Raw genomic sequence first — 17,528 nt, forward strand, 5'->3', positions numbered from 1 at the left:
CAAGGTAGATGCTACCACAGCTTCACAGATAGAGTCCACTAGTGTTAATAGAACATCTGAGGAAGAGGATGTTGTGAGCAAAATTGAAGTAGCTGTCACTCCTCACACTGAAATTCCCAAAAGGACCCAAACAGAGTTCACAACAATGAAAGCAGCACAAGCACAAAGCTGGCCAATTTTAGTTACAACTGTAGCCACCACTCCGTCATTTGTTTCTGAGGAGGATGACATACCGGACAGTGACACACCACACATTGGAGGAGAACCACCACTAAGAGGGAAGGAAACAACTGTGACAACTGACACGGGAATCGATTTGGGGCTTGTCGTTGGCGAGACTGTTGAAATTCCAGGTATGCTTCTTAAAATGGCTTTCAATGGAATACAACAAAATATGTCACAATAAAGTTAGAATAAATTTCCTTTCAACACAACTTTAATCTTGCTTTTTTTTGTCATTACAGGAGTTTACTCATGTACAGACAATATTTGTCTCAATGGAGGATCTTGCTACAAGAGTGGCAGCATCTATACATGCAGCTGTGCTCCAGGTTACATTGGTGATCAGTGTGAAATAGGTAGGATACGTTAAAGAATTCCTCTCACAATATCTCACTGCCTTAACTTTCACAGAGGATTAAATTAATCCTAAAAGTGGTTTTAATGTCATGGTGACTCTTTGTTTGTGTTTTGTTATTCATTATGCCTGTTTCTTATGTAGATTTTGATGAGTGCCAGTCAAACCCTTGCCGCAATGGAGGAACATGTGTTGATAGGCTGGCTTCTTTTACATGTGTGTGCCTCCCAAGCTACTCTGGGCTGTACTGCGAGGAGGGTAAGTTTGTGGTTAATTTGATATATTCTCTCATTTTTTCTAAGTATTCTGTTTTATTCTGGTTCCAAAAATCCATCTCAGCTGCTGTAACCTCACTAGCATTTGGTAATGTGTTTAGACATTATTCAATTATTCACCTGAGTCACTGGTTATAGATGTCACACCAGAGTATGAGTTATTTAAATTTCATCCACACCGCAGACACACAATTAAAGAGAATTACTTTAGGTTTCTCCAGGGTATTATCAGTCATATACAACATATTTATCTCATCATCTCAATTTACAGTCCGTTTTTAGTATTGCCTTAAGGTCTGTGAAGTCTGATAATACTTTGAGCACCCTCGAGAGACGGTTGACACATTTTCAATATAACCTATTTCACACATTCATTTCTCAGCCTGTTTTGTCTGTTAATGTTTGGAAGCTGGACTGAGGAGGGGAGAAGGCAGTTGCTGCAGCATATGTTGGGACACGTACCATCGATAGGTTCAAGATGAGGGTGGTATTAAGGTGTGATGGGGAGAATATCTCCAATCTTTGGGGAAATAATCTGAAATTGAAAATTGTAAAAATGAAATTGTAACTCCTCACCTTATCCCAAACCTATTGTAAATCTCATCACCTGGAGTTTCTGAGTTTGACATAATTGTAACCTGGCTATAATTTGGCATCTTAATTCAATGATTTCTGGTTTCCGAGTAGAAACATCTGCTTGACCACTCTAATTACATATTTTAGTCGTAAATGGCAGCTAATTGTGGTTTTGCCTCCACATCCTTATATCTTTATATCTATATAGTGTTATGGGTTGTAGGAAACAAGACATTATGTTTTTCCTCTTCTATCTTGATTAGAAACGGGTCAGAGATAACAGCAGACCTAAAGGGTCAGTATACTCAGTTTATTAAGAGTACTGTGTATGCAGTATAATAGATTATGTCATGAATAAGGTACTGAGGTAAATAGATGCATGGATGGAGGAAGATTGTGTCATCAATGTTAATGTTAATGTATTTTACAACAGTCTGTTGCACATCTGTTTATCCCGTATACCTCGTTCACTCTTTCTTTCTCTCCCATTAGATACAGAAATATGTGACCATGGCTGGCATAAGTTCCAGGGCCACTGCTACAAGTACTTCCCCCACAGAAGAAACTGGGACACAGCCGAGAGAGAATGCCGAATACAGGGGTCTCATCTCAGCAGCATCCTCTCCCACGAGGAGCAACAGTTTGTCAACCGTAAGTTAAAGCTCACAGTTGCAGTCAATCGTGATATACAGAAACCTGTTTAAAGTCCTACTTTATGAAACCTTCACGATACTGTAAGATTGAAGCAATATAAAATATATGTTAATATATGTCACCCCCATCAAACACAATAATGTAGCTGTACAGTAAATGCAGGAAAATAATTCAAGCCTCAAAAAAGTAATGGCTATCGATGCCTTTCTCTTGCACACTTACAATAACCAAAGTCCTAAAAAGGATAAATAGCAACAGAGACACGTAATCTGCTGTGTTTCCCTCTACCCTGTCTGGCAGGTCTTGGAAAGGACTACCAGTGGATTGGCCTGAATGATAAGATGTTTGACAGTGACTTCCGCTGGACTGACGGCAGTGCTGTGGTAAGATCGGTTGCTTTCTCACATATTTTTGTCTCAACAAACGTGGCTCAGAGACAATATCAATATTTGGAAAAGATACCGATGACAGATACAGTCATCTAGGGAGAGTCATTATTTTCAGGGCCTGTGGTGACTTTCTCATGACGTACTCTCCTCTGCCTTATAATGCTACACCCTGGTGGGTGACTGCTCTGGTAATAATCTGATGTAGCACATACTGTAAGGCACCGCCTTTTAGTCAGTGTGAGTGCAATAAAAGAAAAGCAACAGCTGCAACAATGCAAGGAATTGACAATCCAATGTAAAAGAGTAGGTAAGGGAGGTAAATGCATGCTGTTTTTAAATGCAATGTTTATAAAACAGCATACAAGTGGGAGCATGTTTGGTGTAATGATTGTAGCTGCTGAAGATCCCGCTCACTAGACAGGAAAGTTACTGTGTGCATCCATGTCGTACGGATAGATCATTCATTCACTTCAAAGATAATCCTACAGGACCAGAGATAAGGGCCTGAGGGGAGAAAGATAAGCACAGGCCGCCTATGGAGACCCTTGCTCAGCTGAGAGATTTAGGGGTGATGAGGGTGTTAGTGACACTGTGTAGAGGTGAGTTTGGCAGACGTAGACAGGTATGGTCCCCCTTCAACCCCCGCACGCATCAGAATGTCCGAACAGCCACTCGGGGGAAGGGCCACCAGGCAGGCGGACACACAGATGGACAGCACCTGTGCTCGGCTGCAGAAAGAGAGAAACACTGGATAGAAGCACCCCAGGGGGTCTGGGTGGGTGGTCACCTTCAGTGGATTTAAGTATAATACATAAGACTACATATAAATAACTGTGATATATTTATATTTAGAAACATTTAAAGAAAATATACCATGGCATTAAACCCATGTCTATCAATCGTTGGTTGTCTGTTTGTGTGGGTGATCAAAGTTTGTTTGATTATTTTGAGGAGGATGCAGGCCTGCTGTGCAGTTGATAGGTCACCCATTTGTTAACTTGAAGTGAGCTGAGCAGGAAGTCGGTGTGTGTTTTTTCACCATAATGACAGAGTAGCAGAGCCTCAGGGCATGATTGGTGGAGTTGGGGGGTCACAGCTTTGAAGAGGCTGTTTGAACCTAAAACGTGCTGAAAGACCGCAGGTAGCATCAACTCCCAGTTCGATGCCCCACAGCACTACAGCTGTGTGTATACTGTATTAATGTGGAGATGAACATCTGTGTTTGTATGAATTTGTGTGCCTGCAGAGTAACACTTGTAATGTGAGGCATGCAGCCTGTGTGATGTAGTAACATACCACTTATAGGTTAAGACCTCTTGTCAATTACCTGGAGGGTCTACTGGAATCAGATCATATCTTGGACAGGAAGTGACACGTTAGTGTGTTGTTGCCCCTTAATAATCTTTTGTCGTTTAAAACCCTATTAAAAAGGACTATAATGGCTGCTCTTCCTGTGGCTAAATGTAAGCCTATTTATAAATGTGTTGGTTTCTGTGCCTTGTGTTAGTTAAACCTGAAAGTGTCCTGCAGTGTCACTAGGTTGCTGAGTAAGTTGTCTCCCAGAAACAAACCATTAATGTGGCCATTAATTAAAATTACGGTGATGGGAAACTGCTGCTTGAACAGCACAGGACCCCTATTTTTGGGATCACTTCTATGGATGAAGGTGGAGGGAGAAGGTGGTATTAACAAAACATGTATTGATTTGGTAACCTTTACCCCACTGATGTCTATAGTGCAATGTTATGCACTTTATCAAGCAGACTAAATATACTATATGGATAACTGCTGCTCATAAAATAAGTTATAATGATTAAAAGAATACAAAGATCATAGCATCCATATCTATATTAGGGTTAGAGGGTTAGTTCTTAAGTTTTATTTAAAGGACACAAAGCCCTCATAACGTCTTACTCTTTATGCTCTCCTCTTATTTCAGCAATATGAAAACTGGAGACCCAACCAGCCTGACAGCTTCTTCTCCTCTGGGGAGGATTGTGTCGTGATGATATGGCACGAGGACGGCCAGTGGAATGATGTTCCTTGCAACTACCACCTGACATTCACCTGCAAAAAGGGCACAGGTAACACACAAACTATCTTACTTTGAATACATGGGTTTAGGAAAGAGAAAATGTAAGTCTTCTGTCTACTTTAAAATTCCTCACTTTAATATTCTCGTCACCTCCTCTTCCCAGTGGCCTGTAAACAACCCCCTCTGGTGGAGAATGCACGTACATTTGGTAAAAAGCACGAGAGGTATGAGATCAACTCGCTGGTGAGATACCAGTGCCAGACAGGCTTTATTCAGAGGCACGTCCCGACTATTCGCTGTCGTGGAGATGGGCGATGGGATAGCCCTAAAATTGCCTGCATGAACCGTAAGTACAAGTATTGCACTGGGTTTCTGTCACTGTGTATAATTTTGACAAACACTATAATGGTTCTAAAACTAAGACATGATTTGTATCCAACAGCGTCGAGCTATCAGAGGACCTTTATCAGAAAACATCAACACAATAGTCTCTACAGCATCAACAACTTCAAGAGATGGCCGGACGAGCCCTTCCGCTTTCACCAGCAGCGCTACCGGGGAAGAAGAGACAGGACTGAGAATAAGCAGAAGAGACAGTAATTGCCATGCAACATGGCACAGCTTCCCCTAGACGAAAACACATGGCTAATGCATGTGTGGAAAGAGGAAACCGATTCCCCAAGAAAAGCACAAGAAACTCATCAAAGAAACCAAGAGAATAACCTGTAGTTTTCTTACAATTTTGGATCAGGATGAGATGTAGTGCCTTTTAAAAAGTTGTTTCTTATCAAGGGGCACAATGTCGATGTGGATAACATACTTTCAGCTGGCTACTGGAAAAGCAAAAAGTACACACATTTTTTTAATGTTCTTAGCGTATCAAATAATACATCCATGACAGTCTAATACCTCTATACAGCGACTCTGCTATTTAAAATCACCATAAGTGTTCCTTAATCATAGAAAAAAGCTATAGTGAAATTATAGAGCTTACGTTATGTAAAGGAATCCATTATGTTGTCGCGCTGTTTTAAGCTGGACTTCATTTTAATGAGCATGCATGCATATATATTGAAGTCCTTACATTTAACTATGTTTGTTTTCTATGGCAAGACATCCAAGTTGTCAGAACACAAATGGAGGCATCGGTGGCAATGAATGATCATACAAAGGACTCATAGTTTACATGATATATATCACATACTTACAGAACTGTAAACTTTTGTGAATAATCTTTTATCCAGTCTACAAACCTAATCAGCAGGGTTTCTAAGCTTTGCTAGTAGTAGGTAATTCACCAAATGTTACCAAATTACCACCTGTCATTAGCTCCAGCAGTCAATGGATGTCATCGGTGTCTTGTCGAGATACATTTTAATGGCTATATTCCTATACTGAGAATTTTTTTAAGCGTATTGATATTTCTTTTGTGTGTTTTTTTGCATTTTATTTTGAGAGTTTGCTCTCTAAGTACTTATCGACAAAGCCTTTATCCACTGATGGAAATAGAATTCCATTAATATTTTCAAATGAAAGAAGGGAGATGTGGCTCAAGTAGCCATGTATTGTATTATGTATGTTCAGTGCAAAACTTACAATTAGTTGCTAAAGCATGTTTACAATAACTGCAATGCTGTTCATAATTACACACCACACGTGTCCTGCTATTATCTGTTGCTGTTGTGCTGTAGACTGTGATGGTGTTATAGGGAAAGCTTTTTATTCTGGACACTTAACTTTTCTGTCATTGTGGTCATCTGAAATCAGCCTTTGAGAGAATGTATTTTGTGAAACCCTCAAAAAGACTTGAACATGACGGCTGTTTTGTCACAGATGCATATAATTTATTTTCAAGCTGCTCTTGATCTCCTTACTTATTCTATACTTGCAGGTGAATATGATGCTGCCATATGTCCCAGGAGTGCTCCTTATATATTTGTATTGTATGTTTAACAAGAAACCAGCCACAACCACAGACTGTCTAAATGGAATGCATTGAAGATGAAAAGTTGCCAAACAATATAATGGATTTATTTGTCCTTAAATATCTTTAATGCCAGAAGTTGACCAAAGAATAAGGAGGGCCCCATCGGCCGCAATACTGGTCTGTAACAATAACAACATCTTTGTACATGTGGATGGTTATGTGTGTCTCCAGCATTTTTTTAATGGGAAACATGTGTTTGTTTTTACTGCCTGTGAATGTCTATGTGTGCACTTTAGTGTGCATATCATATAATTTTATATTTATAACTTTTTATTTTACAATGTGAATGTCTGGGATGTTTGTGAATTTTTTTTTAAAGAGATCAAACTTGTTTTTCTTCTTTAAATCACCAAAGAAATAAAATAAATATATGAATATTATATAATCATTTATTTGAATTTGGACCTTTTAAGGAAACATTACACCCCAGTGACGTTGTAGCAGTCCCTCATTCTTTGGTACTTTTTTTTTGGTACTGATTACCCTTTACCACATTACATTACATTACATACAACAATTCATTTTAGCTGAACGTCTTCATTCCCCTGAGATAATTGGAGGGTTATTCAAATCACCTGTTGCATAGTGTGTGAAAATTGGCTCCTGATTAAGAATTGAGAGCAGCTTGGTGCATTTCCCCTCTTGGCCAATCAGGATTTGACAACGTCTTTTCTTTAGGGTTTAAGAGAGGTGGGGAACTGCACGCACAGGGGTTCCCCACCTTCCCTATTCTTTCGTGACTTATTGCAGATCTCATTATAGCATGTTCTGTTAAAAAAAGCTGGTCCCTTTGTGTTTGTGCTTGCGCTTGCCTGATGAATACAAGTTTTGCTTTGTGTATTAGTGTATTTTCATTGAAGCCCTTTTTACACACATATTTCAATGATACATTTGTTTATTTATTGAAGAGGCATTTTCTTTCATTATAATAACATTACCTCAGTATCAAACTAATATTGTTTTTATAAAGTAAGTTAGTGCAGTAGTTTCACCAGCAGGTAGTGCTAGCAGACTAAGCCATAACACTGAATTTCTGTCCGCACATTTGTGTCCGCACAAAAGGTTAGATATTTCATTTTGTTCCATAAAGCACCCACACAACTCTTCAAAACTCTCAACATAATGTAAGAGATTTACTCTGATTTCTGTGACTCACAATCACACTGCAGAACATCATCATACCGATGTCCCGTTTTCAAAGTATTGCCGTGTCTTGCTCGTACATCAAACACTTCTAAAAAACTGAGCAGCCGTGCTCTACAAGCTTCTTGGTGGACAGACAGGACATGCTTTGTGAATTATAGTAAACATATGAGTTAGAACTGAATGAGAGAAAAGTGAGCATGCATGCTGAAATGTGGATCTGCAAAAGTATATAACTCAAATTTATTTTTATTTTTTCTTTGTTAAAAGCAAGACTAGGTGGCTCCTCTTGAATGTCAAATACTTGTTATGCCTACATGGCGACGGATAAAAGAAGCAGATGAATTCCCATTGTGCAAGTACAAGCTTTGGGAGTACATAACAATGCACCACTATTCCCACAGTGCTTCTTAACAGCAGTGACTTGAAGTTGACATTGACGCTGCCTAATAGCAAAAAGCACTGTTACCAGTGTAATAACATTGATTTAGTCGATATAATGTTTGTATAAGCTTGGGTTTCTGTGGTTTTCACTGGGACTGCCCACCCTGACATTACTTGAATAGTGATTAAAGGCTGCTCCTCGGTGCCCCTGCAAGAGTAAAACCTATATTATTGCCTCATGAAATGCAGATGTCTCATGGGTGATCAGTGGAAAAACCTGGCCCTCTCAGCTCAGGTCTCCCTGGGATTTAATAGGCTTTCTTGGTTTGTTTTGGTAAGGAAACCCACCATGGCTCCTCCTGATTTCTTGGGTCATGTTTCTTAATCTAGATGACTGTGTGTCAAGCGTTTGGGATGTAGCATTTTCAGACCTGTTGGACGTCGGCACAACATTTGATTGGTTGAAACCACACTAGCAACCACATTATATGTCCAGCATTACTCTTGCAAAATCAGTCATCAATCAGACGGTGGTTGTCCACAAGAGTCACGATTCAAAATCGCTTATCAATTTAACCGTCCAACATAAACAAACCCAGAGACAAAGAAAAGCTCACTTTGTGCCACTAATGTGCCGAAACGAATGCTTTGTGCATAGTGTTTAATAGTATAGTTTACTACTCAGATTTTAGTTGAGAAATAAACATTGTCAAACCTTTCAATGCTGAAGTTAGTGTGGAAAAGTCTGCACAATCTCACCGTTTCTTCTGTTATCTGCTGCGGCGTCGATGGAACAAAAAGCTTGCTTTATTGGACTTTTTATCAAACCATTTACATTTCACTGCTGTATATATATACTTAAAGCTGACCCCATTCCCATGCATTCCCACAAGAACTATGATACTCTTCCCTTTGTCTAACTTAGTCCTGCGCTGGTAGCCCGGCACTAAATTAAAGAAAAAATGCCAACGAATGAATAAATGTGAGAAGAGTTGAATCTTAAAACAATCCTCGCAACATCATGGGTTCATGCCAGATACATGGCGCCTAATTTGGCAGCTTTAACAATACTGTTTAAATCTTTGCTTACACTGTCTCTTCACACAATGCGTGTTGATTGGGTTCATGTGGAAATAATGTTCATTGTCAGAAAAGGGAAAGTTACACAAAATTATTTAAAAGTCGTATTCTTTATTTCAAAATGCTTTGTTGAAGAAGGTACATGGCGATAAGATACAAAAATACTGTCACCTTTTTGTGTGAACACAAATTTAATGTGAGTTAAGTTTTGGAAATGTATCACCAGATGTAACCTGCAGTAAGTACCATAGGGTTAGAAAAAACACAATATTAAATCAGTAGCTAAAAAGGGTGCATCTGGTTGTGGCAAACCTTTAGATTACCTGCTTGGTATGTACAAAACATGCTCTTTGTGGTCCGTTTGACCCTTTTTAGATTAGTTTAGAAATGTACCTTAACAGGTGAGAATTTGTGAAACTGTCTCTTTAGTCAAGGTGGGTTTCAGCATTTGTTAGTTGTAATTATAGCTACTGTAGGGAATTGCTATAACTCTGAAACATAACTTGGTAAAAGGTTGTGTTCAGAGCAAAAGAGGAAGATGTGTACTTCTGCATTATTTGGCTGAAATCTTGCTGTTTTTTGTTATTCCCTAAAAACAATATGTCACAAAAGAAATATGACAATCTGTTGTTTTTTGTCTTAAAAAAACATGAACATGTACAATACCAAGTTTGTTAAGACAAACATACCACATACATTACTAAAACTGTATTTCAAAGTGTAATTGGAGGTTGATATAAAAGGAGCTATTAATGCAGAAAAGGTCAAAGTCCATCAAGACATTTACAAACATTTTCTGGTTATTTTCTTGTTGAAAAACATAGGAAAAAGAGCATTAACTCTGATTAGAGAGGAATCCCGTTGAATACTTACTGCAATATAACATGTACGTACATGGCCATAGTTCAACAGTGGTAGTTATGTTCATGACTTTTATCAATCTGAGGTCCCTCATTGATGGGATACTTGGTAAATGGGTAACAAATCACATTTCTGTTTCTAAAGTTGAGTGTAAATGCTCTTAATCTTCACACATCTAATCATTCTGTGGAGGACAAGTCTAACTTAGGTCATGTTTCACAACCATCAAGTCACATCACTCATACATTAGCACTGTTGCCTTTTATCCGAGAGTCTGTCTATAATTAAAGATAGAAAAAAAGAGAACTGAGTGGCTCTGAAATATTTTGTCATTCTGAATTATGGACGTAAGACATAAAGTATTTCTTTCTTTAGCAGATAAAAGAAGGTAATCACAGTTTCAGAAAGGTATTGAGCTCATGCTAGTTAAGATCCAAAGCGTATCTGCTTTATTTTAATGGTTGTGGCTGTTGCTTCTCTTTGGTGGTTGTCTTTCCTACCCCTACCTAGCGCTTCACTACTCATCCTTGTAGCAATAGACACCGTAAGACTTTTGCATCTTGTCTTGGAATCCAACAAAGCGCACAGCAGCCTCTGTGGGGCTGCAGTTTCTGCGGGGCCTGGAGATGGGGTAGCGGACACTTCCGTCAGCCAGCCAGCCAGCATCGCAGCGATCGTAGCCCTCGAGCTTCCAGGCGGAGTACATGTGCCCCACCTTGGCAATCTCTGCCCCATCATCTACGCATGCCTGCACAGCCTCGTCAAAGGTCAGTCTGTCGGGCTGTACCAGCCAATAGAAACGTCCTGACAGCAGAGAGAGCAAAACCCACAGTCAGGAAAAGGATTCAATTAGCTGGGTGCATACTTCCTGCTCTTTTTACATGAAGGTCTAGGTAAACCCATATTATTTTACACATTTTTTTACAAAACCATGAATTGTGATATGTTTTCTTTTGTAAGAATAATGAATGAAAATAATAATGAATCAACAAAATGGATAACCAAATAAAAGTAACCCACCCTTGAGTGCAGAAGCAAAGCAGAAAACATCATAGCGACCCATCTGTTTGTTGCGAATTCCGTAGCTTATGAGGCCAGGCCCTTTGTTGCCACCACAAGGCCCTCTGGCTTTGGTGACGGGATAATACACTGTGCCATCACTCAGCCAGCCAGCATTGCACCAGTCCAGGCCGCCCTTCCACGCCTCATGCAGTTGCTCTAAGGTGGCAACGGAAGCATTCTGTTTCAGGCAGGCCTGTGTAGCATTGTTGAAGTTCAGGTTGTAGCGGCCCACACTGGGAGAGTACGGGAACACAACACCTGGGCGAGGTAGGAAGAGATGAAATCAATAAGTCAACAATCAGTCTGCGCTTAGTTTTACGATACTGCATGTCCAGCAAGCTTAGACAATCCCTCCAGATGCCAGACCTTTGCTAACTCATTAGTTTTGTGCTTGTTTACAGAGGCAGAGGGGCCTGGAAGAAACAATCATCATATGCAAACTGGGAGTTAAGCTCTGCTGCACTAAACATCAAAGCAGAGTACAGTGATCTGGAAGTTACTCATCATGGTGCCTTCCAAGTTTTACCTCAATACATTAAATATAAACTGTATTTCATGAGTGTTGGTAAATTTTAACAGCTGCATCGAAGTAACACATTGTTAATATTTGTGTGATCTTTCACACATTAAAAGCTGCAACACAAAATGGATGGGAACTGTCCTTTTCTGCAGAGGAGTTTTAACACACTGCAGTGATTTAGTGTGTCACCGTGCAAGGTTCCAGGGATCTAAGTTTGAATATATTAATAACCCTAACATGCATACAAAGCAGTTTCTCATTTTAAAAGGAAGACCATTTTGTGATTATAAAACCTGAAGAGTCAGTGAGATATGTGAGGATATGAACTGAAAAAAATGGAAAATGTGTTTCTGGTTACTGATTAACATTAAAATGGCACATGGCTGAAAATAAATTGGAACAAGATGTCTGATCTTTTCTTTTTCCACTAGAAAAGGAAATATGGATATTTTCAATAACTGCAAAACAAAACAATGCTGCAAAAGATTATTATTCTTGAACTGTATGCATTTTAACAATAAAAGGACACAATAACTAGTGACAGAGCTCCTAATGTTATCACAGCTGGTATACTAACTTTGACCTGAAGGTTCAAGCCGAGGCTAAGTTTCTGAATAAGATAGATAAAACAAAAAAAGGACTTACCTTCAGTGAGAATACTTTGAACATCCAAGGTAACCTCTTCTATAATGTCTACCATGCCGTTGATGATCTCACAGCGGTATTTTCCAGCATCAGCTGAGGAGACACCTGTGATTGTTATGGAGGCATCTTCATTGTCGACCTCGTTCAGAAATACACGGTCTGCGAAGCTTCCGTAGGTCTTCTTGTGGAATCCCATCGAAAGCAACACGTCCTCATTCAGTGCTTCATCTTCTGCCACTTTGGTCCATTTGACTCGGATACCAATGTTAGCATGGGCCATGACATCTTTGGACGGGAGCTGGCAGGGCAGGGTGATGTTGTCACCCAGGATTCCCAAAACCATAACTAGAAAAGAGGAAATAAATGATACAGCAGTATTAGGTGGTGATGATGATACTTGCATCATACTTGAAAATGTTATGTAATGTGTATTTAAGTTTAACTCGCTTGGCATGAAACTGGTACAATCGGTATGAGAAAACACCAAAAAGGGGAACATTCCCCTTTCCACAGCATGTGTGTACTGTATGTATTGTACAAGACACAAACGTTCTCTCACACTAAACTATCAAAGTCTGTGTACATCCTGTTTGGTTTATTAGATACAGCATTCGACACCAGACAGTCTTCAGCGCCTGAAGCCAATCATCCTCTTTAGTCTCCTTACTGCTCTTGTCAGTCCTAACACTTATAAACCTAAGATTCCTCAACATTAACTCAAAATGTAATCTTTACCAGGAACAATCTTTCATCCGCTCCGTCTGAGTTGTATAGTATGTTAGGTACCATGTCAATAATGAGAAAAGTAAGCCGATAACGTAGCTTGCATCATTATTTTTTTTCTCGCACGTATTTCTTCTCTGCACTCCTGTGCAAACTAGGCCACCCTTTAACTCACAATGGCAGATCATTTGTGTCTCACCATGGGTTCCCACAATCTCCATGACCTCCATGTTCAGACCTCACAGTGCTTGCTTAGTTAAGAGGACCCCAACCAGCAAGGGGCCGCCTGTGCCAGGCAATAATAAGCACCATATGGATGGATGTACACAACGCCTGCCCTGACCCCCACCACCACCGGTAAAGCCTTGAACAATCAACCTTGTAAGTGGAGTCAAACTCTGCAACGCAAGGGACTTGTTAGAAAATATGGTAAATACATAACTGAGTAAATCAACTAGTGTTTTGTCTTAGTATTCTGCAGGCGTAATTATTAATCTAACTACGATGTTTCTGTCCTGGTTCAGTGCTGTATTTAAAAAATAACTCAAATCCTTCCTCCTTTCTTCCTACTTACTCAATATGACTAAACTGTCCCAACCAGTCTCTCTCCTTTCTTAGTGAGGATGTGTTGAGCACCTCATTCTGAGCAGCAGCACCAGAGCCCTGACTGGAATACTCTCTCGCTTGCACCTCGACAGGGGAAAATGTTTCCCACATGGGCAACAAAGGAAATGATAGAAGCCACTGGCTTGCTGCGGCCTGCATTGATCAACCTACTGGAATGACTTCAAATCCACCCCATGCCTAAACTGCCCCAATCCTCCATTCTATCCACACACTATATATAACAGTAATAGGCAGTCTGGACTTTGTTCAGTGGTGCTCAGATCATTAGTATTGAGCTCTCCTGCAGAAGGATTTAATTAGCAGAAGCACCAGTGACATACCTAATCTACCCTTCAGTCCAACCTTGTATCACTCACCGTTCCATTTTTTTCATTTTATTCATTAGACTGCAAATCTTTACATGTGCCAGAGAGTTCTCTGACTCACACCTGGTAACCTCACTCGCTTCGAGCTGGTTAACAAGATGCCATGTATTTTACGAGCTCGGAACAACCTATATGCTAATACTTACTAATATTTTCAAAAGCCGAGTTTATAACAGTTTGGACAAGAGTCCTGTGTACCAGTTCTGTCAGTGAAGAATGACTCACAGTAACACCATGCCTCATAAATTCGTTGCATGTGTAGCAGCTGCATGAAGTGCGATTTAAACTTGTGTGATGCAGAATGACTAAACTGATCATCAAACGCCCTGGCCGAGGTGAAGCCCATGCTGACGTCACCATCAGCTCACCAGATGTGATGCTATCCAACCTTTATGCTAAATTCCACATTTCTAAATATTACTTAGGAAATTAGAGTAGATTGAATAAAGGTGTCCATTGTACTGTTTTATGGAAACATTCTTTTGTACACAGACATACCAGCAACTGGATGTGTTTTTTTAAATCCTGAAATGTGAGATGGAAGGAGGGGATTGATTAAACATCCCAGTGTTGCCCACCATGTGGGGCACACCAAACTTGTAAAGCAACAGCCTGTTGTGTTTACATAGCCTTTCAGAAAAAGAGGGAAGCCTTTCTGTTCTTTGTCGCAACTCGCCCACATTCTATTTATATAAGTCTCTCTGAGGTCAAAGGTTGTGCCAAATTGTCACATTTAACATTAGATGGGTTGACAAATAATTTAATTTCTATCTGAAATCTTTGTGGAGTGCAACTGGTAATTATAAGATGGAAAATAAGTAAATGAATACATGTGCAAGACAATAAAAAAAAGTCCCACAGCTGCAGCCAAGACCCACTGCCATTTTATGACGGAGTAGTTCTCTCTCTCTCTCTCTCTCTCTCTCTCTCTCTCTATCTCTGTTAAAGGTTGTAATAGCAAGCGATTGGAACCATCTGCTTCGTCGTAACAATAAACTGTAAATTCACAACATTACAGTGGTCCAACTCTGCTCAATGACCTACATTTCCAGAAACTAAAACAGTGTAGTTATGCTGTTAAACACCTTAGCATAATTTGCGCTTTACATTATTGAATGAACATTTTTTAATGGATTCAGATCCCTCCTCCATGAAAGGATGGACATCATCAGTTTATTGCAGTGTGCCACAATATGCCACACCCTCTGACAGAGCTGCTTGATATGAGATGCTTTGTTCTCCTCTGCTGCTGGTGTGAGTATGGAGAAAGAATTAACGAGCACAGCTGGCACAAACACAGGAGGCCAACTCCTACTCACTAATTCCAATAAACTCTTTGATGCTCTGTCATGCAGGAACAAAGACAGTGTGTGTGGGTGTGCATCGCTCACATGGGTAAACACACATCCTCAGCACACATGTGTAGCAGACTGTCAACAGAGTGCTTTGTCAATTAACGCAAATGCGAAGCACAAAATATTGGCTCCTTCAACATCTCATCTTTTAGCCTAATTACATTTTAAACTCAGCGCCCAGCTCCAGCCCATTTTCCAGACAAGCTTTTATTCCCACCCAGCCCTAGCAACAGGGCCAAGCCTCAGTTACCAACAACTACAGTGAGCATTAACACAACTTAACAGGCTATTACCTCACAGGGGAAAAACAAAGTAATTTGGCTGCTGTTCAGCATGGGGCTCTATACGTTCAGCTGCGGGTCATTAATCTTCCCTTTTTCTTTTTGTCACGCTGCCTGTTACCGTGGCAGATTTCCAAAAGCTCCCAGCGTCAGAGTCAGTAAGTATAAGGACGGGCAACGCCCAGGGAACAGATAGAATACAATCCTCATTTGGCCAATAACAGTTATACTGTATGGTACGATGATTAAGCTGGCCTGAGCCTAGCCAGGGCTTTTATGTAATGCAGACAGTGAGCTCATGTATGTTTATACATGTTTAGTTATTTTTTACTAAATACAGCACTGAACCAGGACAGAAACATCGTAGTTAGATTGATAATGTAGAGTATAGACACATACGCAGACACACACCTGTGACATCACTAGCTAGTGGGAGCAATTCCAATGTTGGAATCTCTCGCATCATCTCGGCCCAGAAACCATTCTCCCCAGAGACAAACCATTTCCTCCCACCTTGGAAGAGAGAGAGCTGACCCACCCATCATTTGACATCTACAGAGTCAGCGAGCAGGACTGCTGAAATTGCATTAAATATCACTCATATAACATGAGAGCCTTCTGCTGGAGCTTTTTATTTTTTTTTACTGTCAACACAGCAGTTGATCTATTCTGGTATTTCATAGATTGCATTTGCAGCAACCTTTTCAGTGTGTCATCCTGTTGGCAGGTGTGAATTTGAATTATAACGGCATCATGATGGAGTGCAGGGCTCTGTGACAAAACGCCTTTCTATAGGTTTTCATTTTCTGACTGCCACAGGAAGAAGACAAACAACTGATAAAATGGTCAAACAATTACAAGAGGTATTAGCTCTACTGTGGGAAATTCCTGACTAGTTTTGTATTAAGAATTATTTCCATAAAGGTACAAGCACCACTAGCCCAGTTTCAGTCACTGAGGCACTTAAAACCAGTTGTATTAGTGGTGGTTTTCATTCAGTAGTGTGGGTGGTGGACCTCTGTGAATGACACCAGCCAGTTTATGCTGTGGTGGTCTGCATGCAGGAAGTCAGTGAGTCAATGGTGTGAGTGGGTTACCCCAGAGATGACTCTGTTACCTACTGCTAGACCCTGTTGTTACACAAGCCTGAGCTGTGGCCCCACTCCTCCAGTTCTTCTTTTTCTTCATGCACAGTAACATTATTGTAGATAAACACACATGCATGCATGGAACAGAAAAAGACAATCACCCACATACTTGAATATCAAACTTTTTGACATGAATCTTACCTGTTGGTCGTAAAGGAAGGTTCATCGGCTGACTGTATGCACTGACAGCCAGGGTCAGGGAGATAATTGTGATGCACAGCAGACTCGTCATTTTCTCTGTTTTCCACATAAATTCTAAGTACAAACTTAAACTGAACAAGTTAACTAAGCTTTAAATGTTTTAGTAAAGCCAAAAGTTAGCTTGAACAACTTTTTCTCTGTTTAAATTTGTATTCATCTAGCTGTTCCTCTTTATCTGTCTCTGAGCAGCACCCGCCTGTGGTGCTACTGGAAAGTTTGGGCTCCTCAAAGGTCCAGACAAGTGCCTTTTATTGTAGCCTTACATGGTTGAGACCACTCCCCTCCCCTTAGCCCATCACCATGCACAGCTCTATACTGGCTCCCATTAGCCACATTATTTAGGAAAAACTCCCTCCGCTCCCTTGGGAGGATGAGGAAGACAGCAACACTCCAGACAATTAACCTGCAGATGATTATCCAGAGTAACTTGTATCAGGCAGGAGAACTAAAGTGATTCCTATGAGGAATGCAAGACAGTAAAGATTAAACAACTTAGGTAAAACAGTTGAAAAAGAGCAGATGTGCATTTGTTCTTATAAGAGAGAGTGAACAGAATCTTAAAGTATAAAAATGATTCTACACCATATCCATTGTCCAACGACTTGCAGCCTGGTATGTTTTCACTCTAATAACTCTGATT

The 17,528-nt window shown here is 40.2% G+C and overlaps 2 protein-coding genes across 2 annotated transcripts in view; one reads left to right on the forward strand and one right to left on the reverse strand.

The window, feature by feature from the left end:
• LOC117735919 (versican core protein-like) overlaps window positions 1–5,106 on the forward strand; it is a 42,819-nt gene extending 37,713 nt beyond the window's left edge. Inside the window, exons 5-11 of the mRNA XM_034540838.1 lie at window positions 465–578; window positions 722–835; window positions 1,921–2,079; window positions 2,383–2,465; window positions 4,411–4,555; window positions 4,670–4,852; window positions 4,949–5,106. Coding sequence (XP_034396729.1) covers window positions 465–578; window positions 722–835; window positions 1,921–2,079; window positions 2,383–2,465; window positions 4,411–4,555; window positions 4,670–4,852; window positions 4,949–5,106 — 956 coding nt within the window. The remainder of the gene's footprint in view (window positions 1–464; window positions 579–721; window positions 836–1,920; window positions 2,080–2,382; window positions 2,466–4,410; window positions 4,556–4,669; window positions 4,853–4,948) is intronic.
• A 4,181-nt stretch (window positions 5,107–9,287) lies between these two features.
• Window positions 9,288–17,076, reverse strand: LOC117736426 (hyaluronan and proteoglycan link protein 1-like). Its single transcript, XM_034541759.1, has 4 exons — window positions 16,829–17,076; window positions 12,189–12,533; window positions 10,982–11,281; window positions 9,288–10,765 (listed from the first exon to the last, which is right to left on the reverse strand). Exons 1-4 carry the CDS (start codon window positions 16,935–16,937, stop codon window positions 10,479–10,481), a joined length of 1,041 nt encoding a protein of 346 aa, XP_034397650.1. The 5' UTR covers window positions 16,938–17,076; the 3' UTR covers window positions 9,288–10,478.
• Window positions 17,077–17,528: the final 452 nt, after the last annotated feature.

Source organism: Cyclopterus lumpus, chromosome 9 (genome assembly GCF_009769545.1).
Source record: "Cyclopterus lumpus isolate fCycLum1 chromosome 9, fCycLum1.pri, whole genome shotgun sequence".
Lineage (NCBI taxonomy): Eukaryota > Metazoa > Chordata > Actinopteri > Perciformes > Cyclopteridae > Cyclopterus > Cyclopterus lumpus.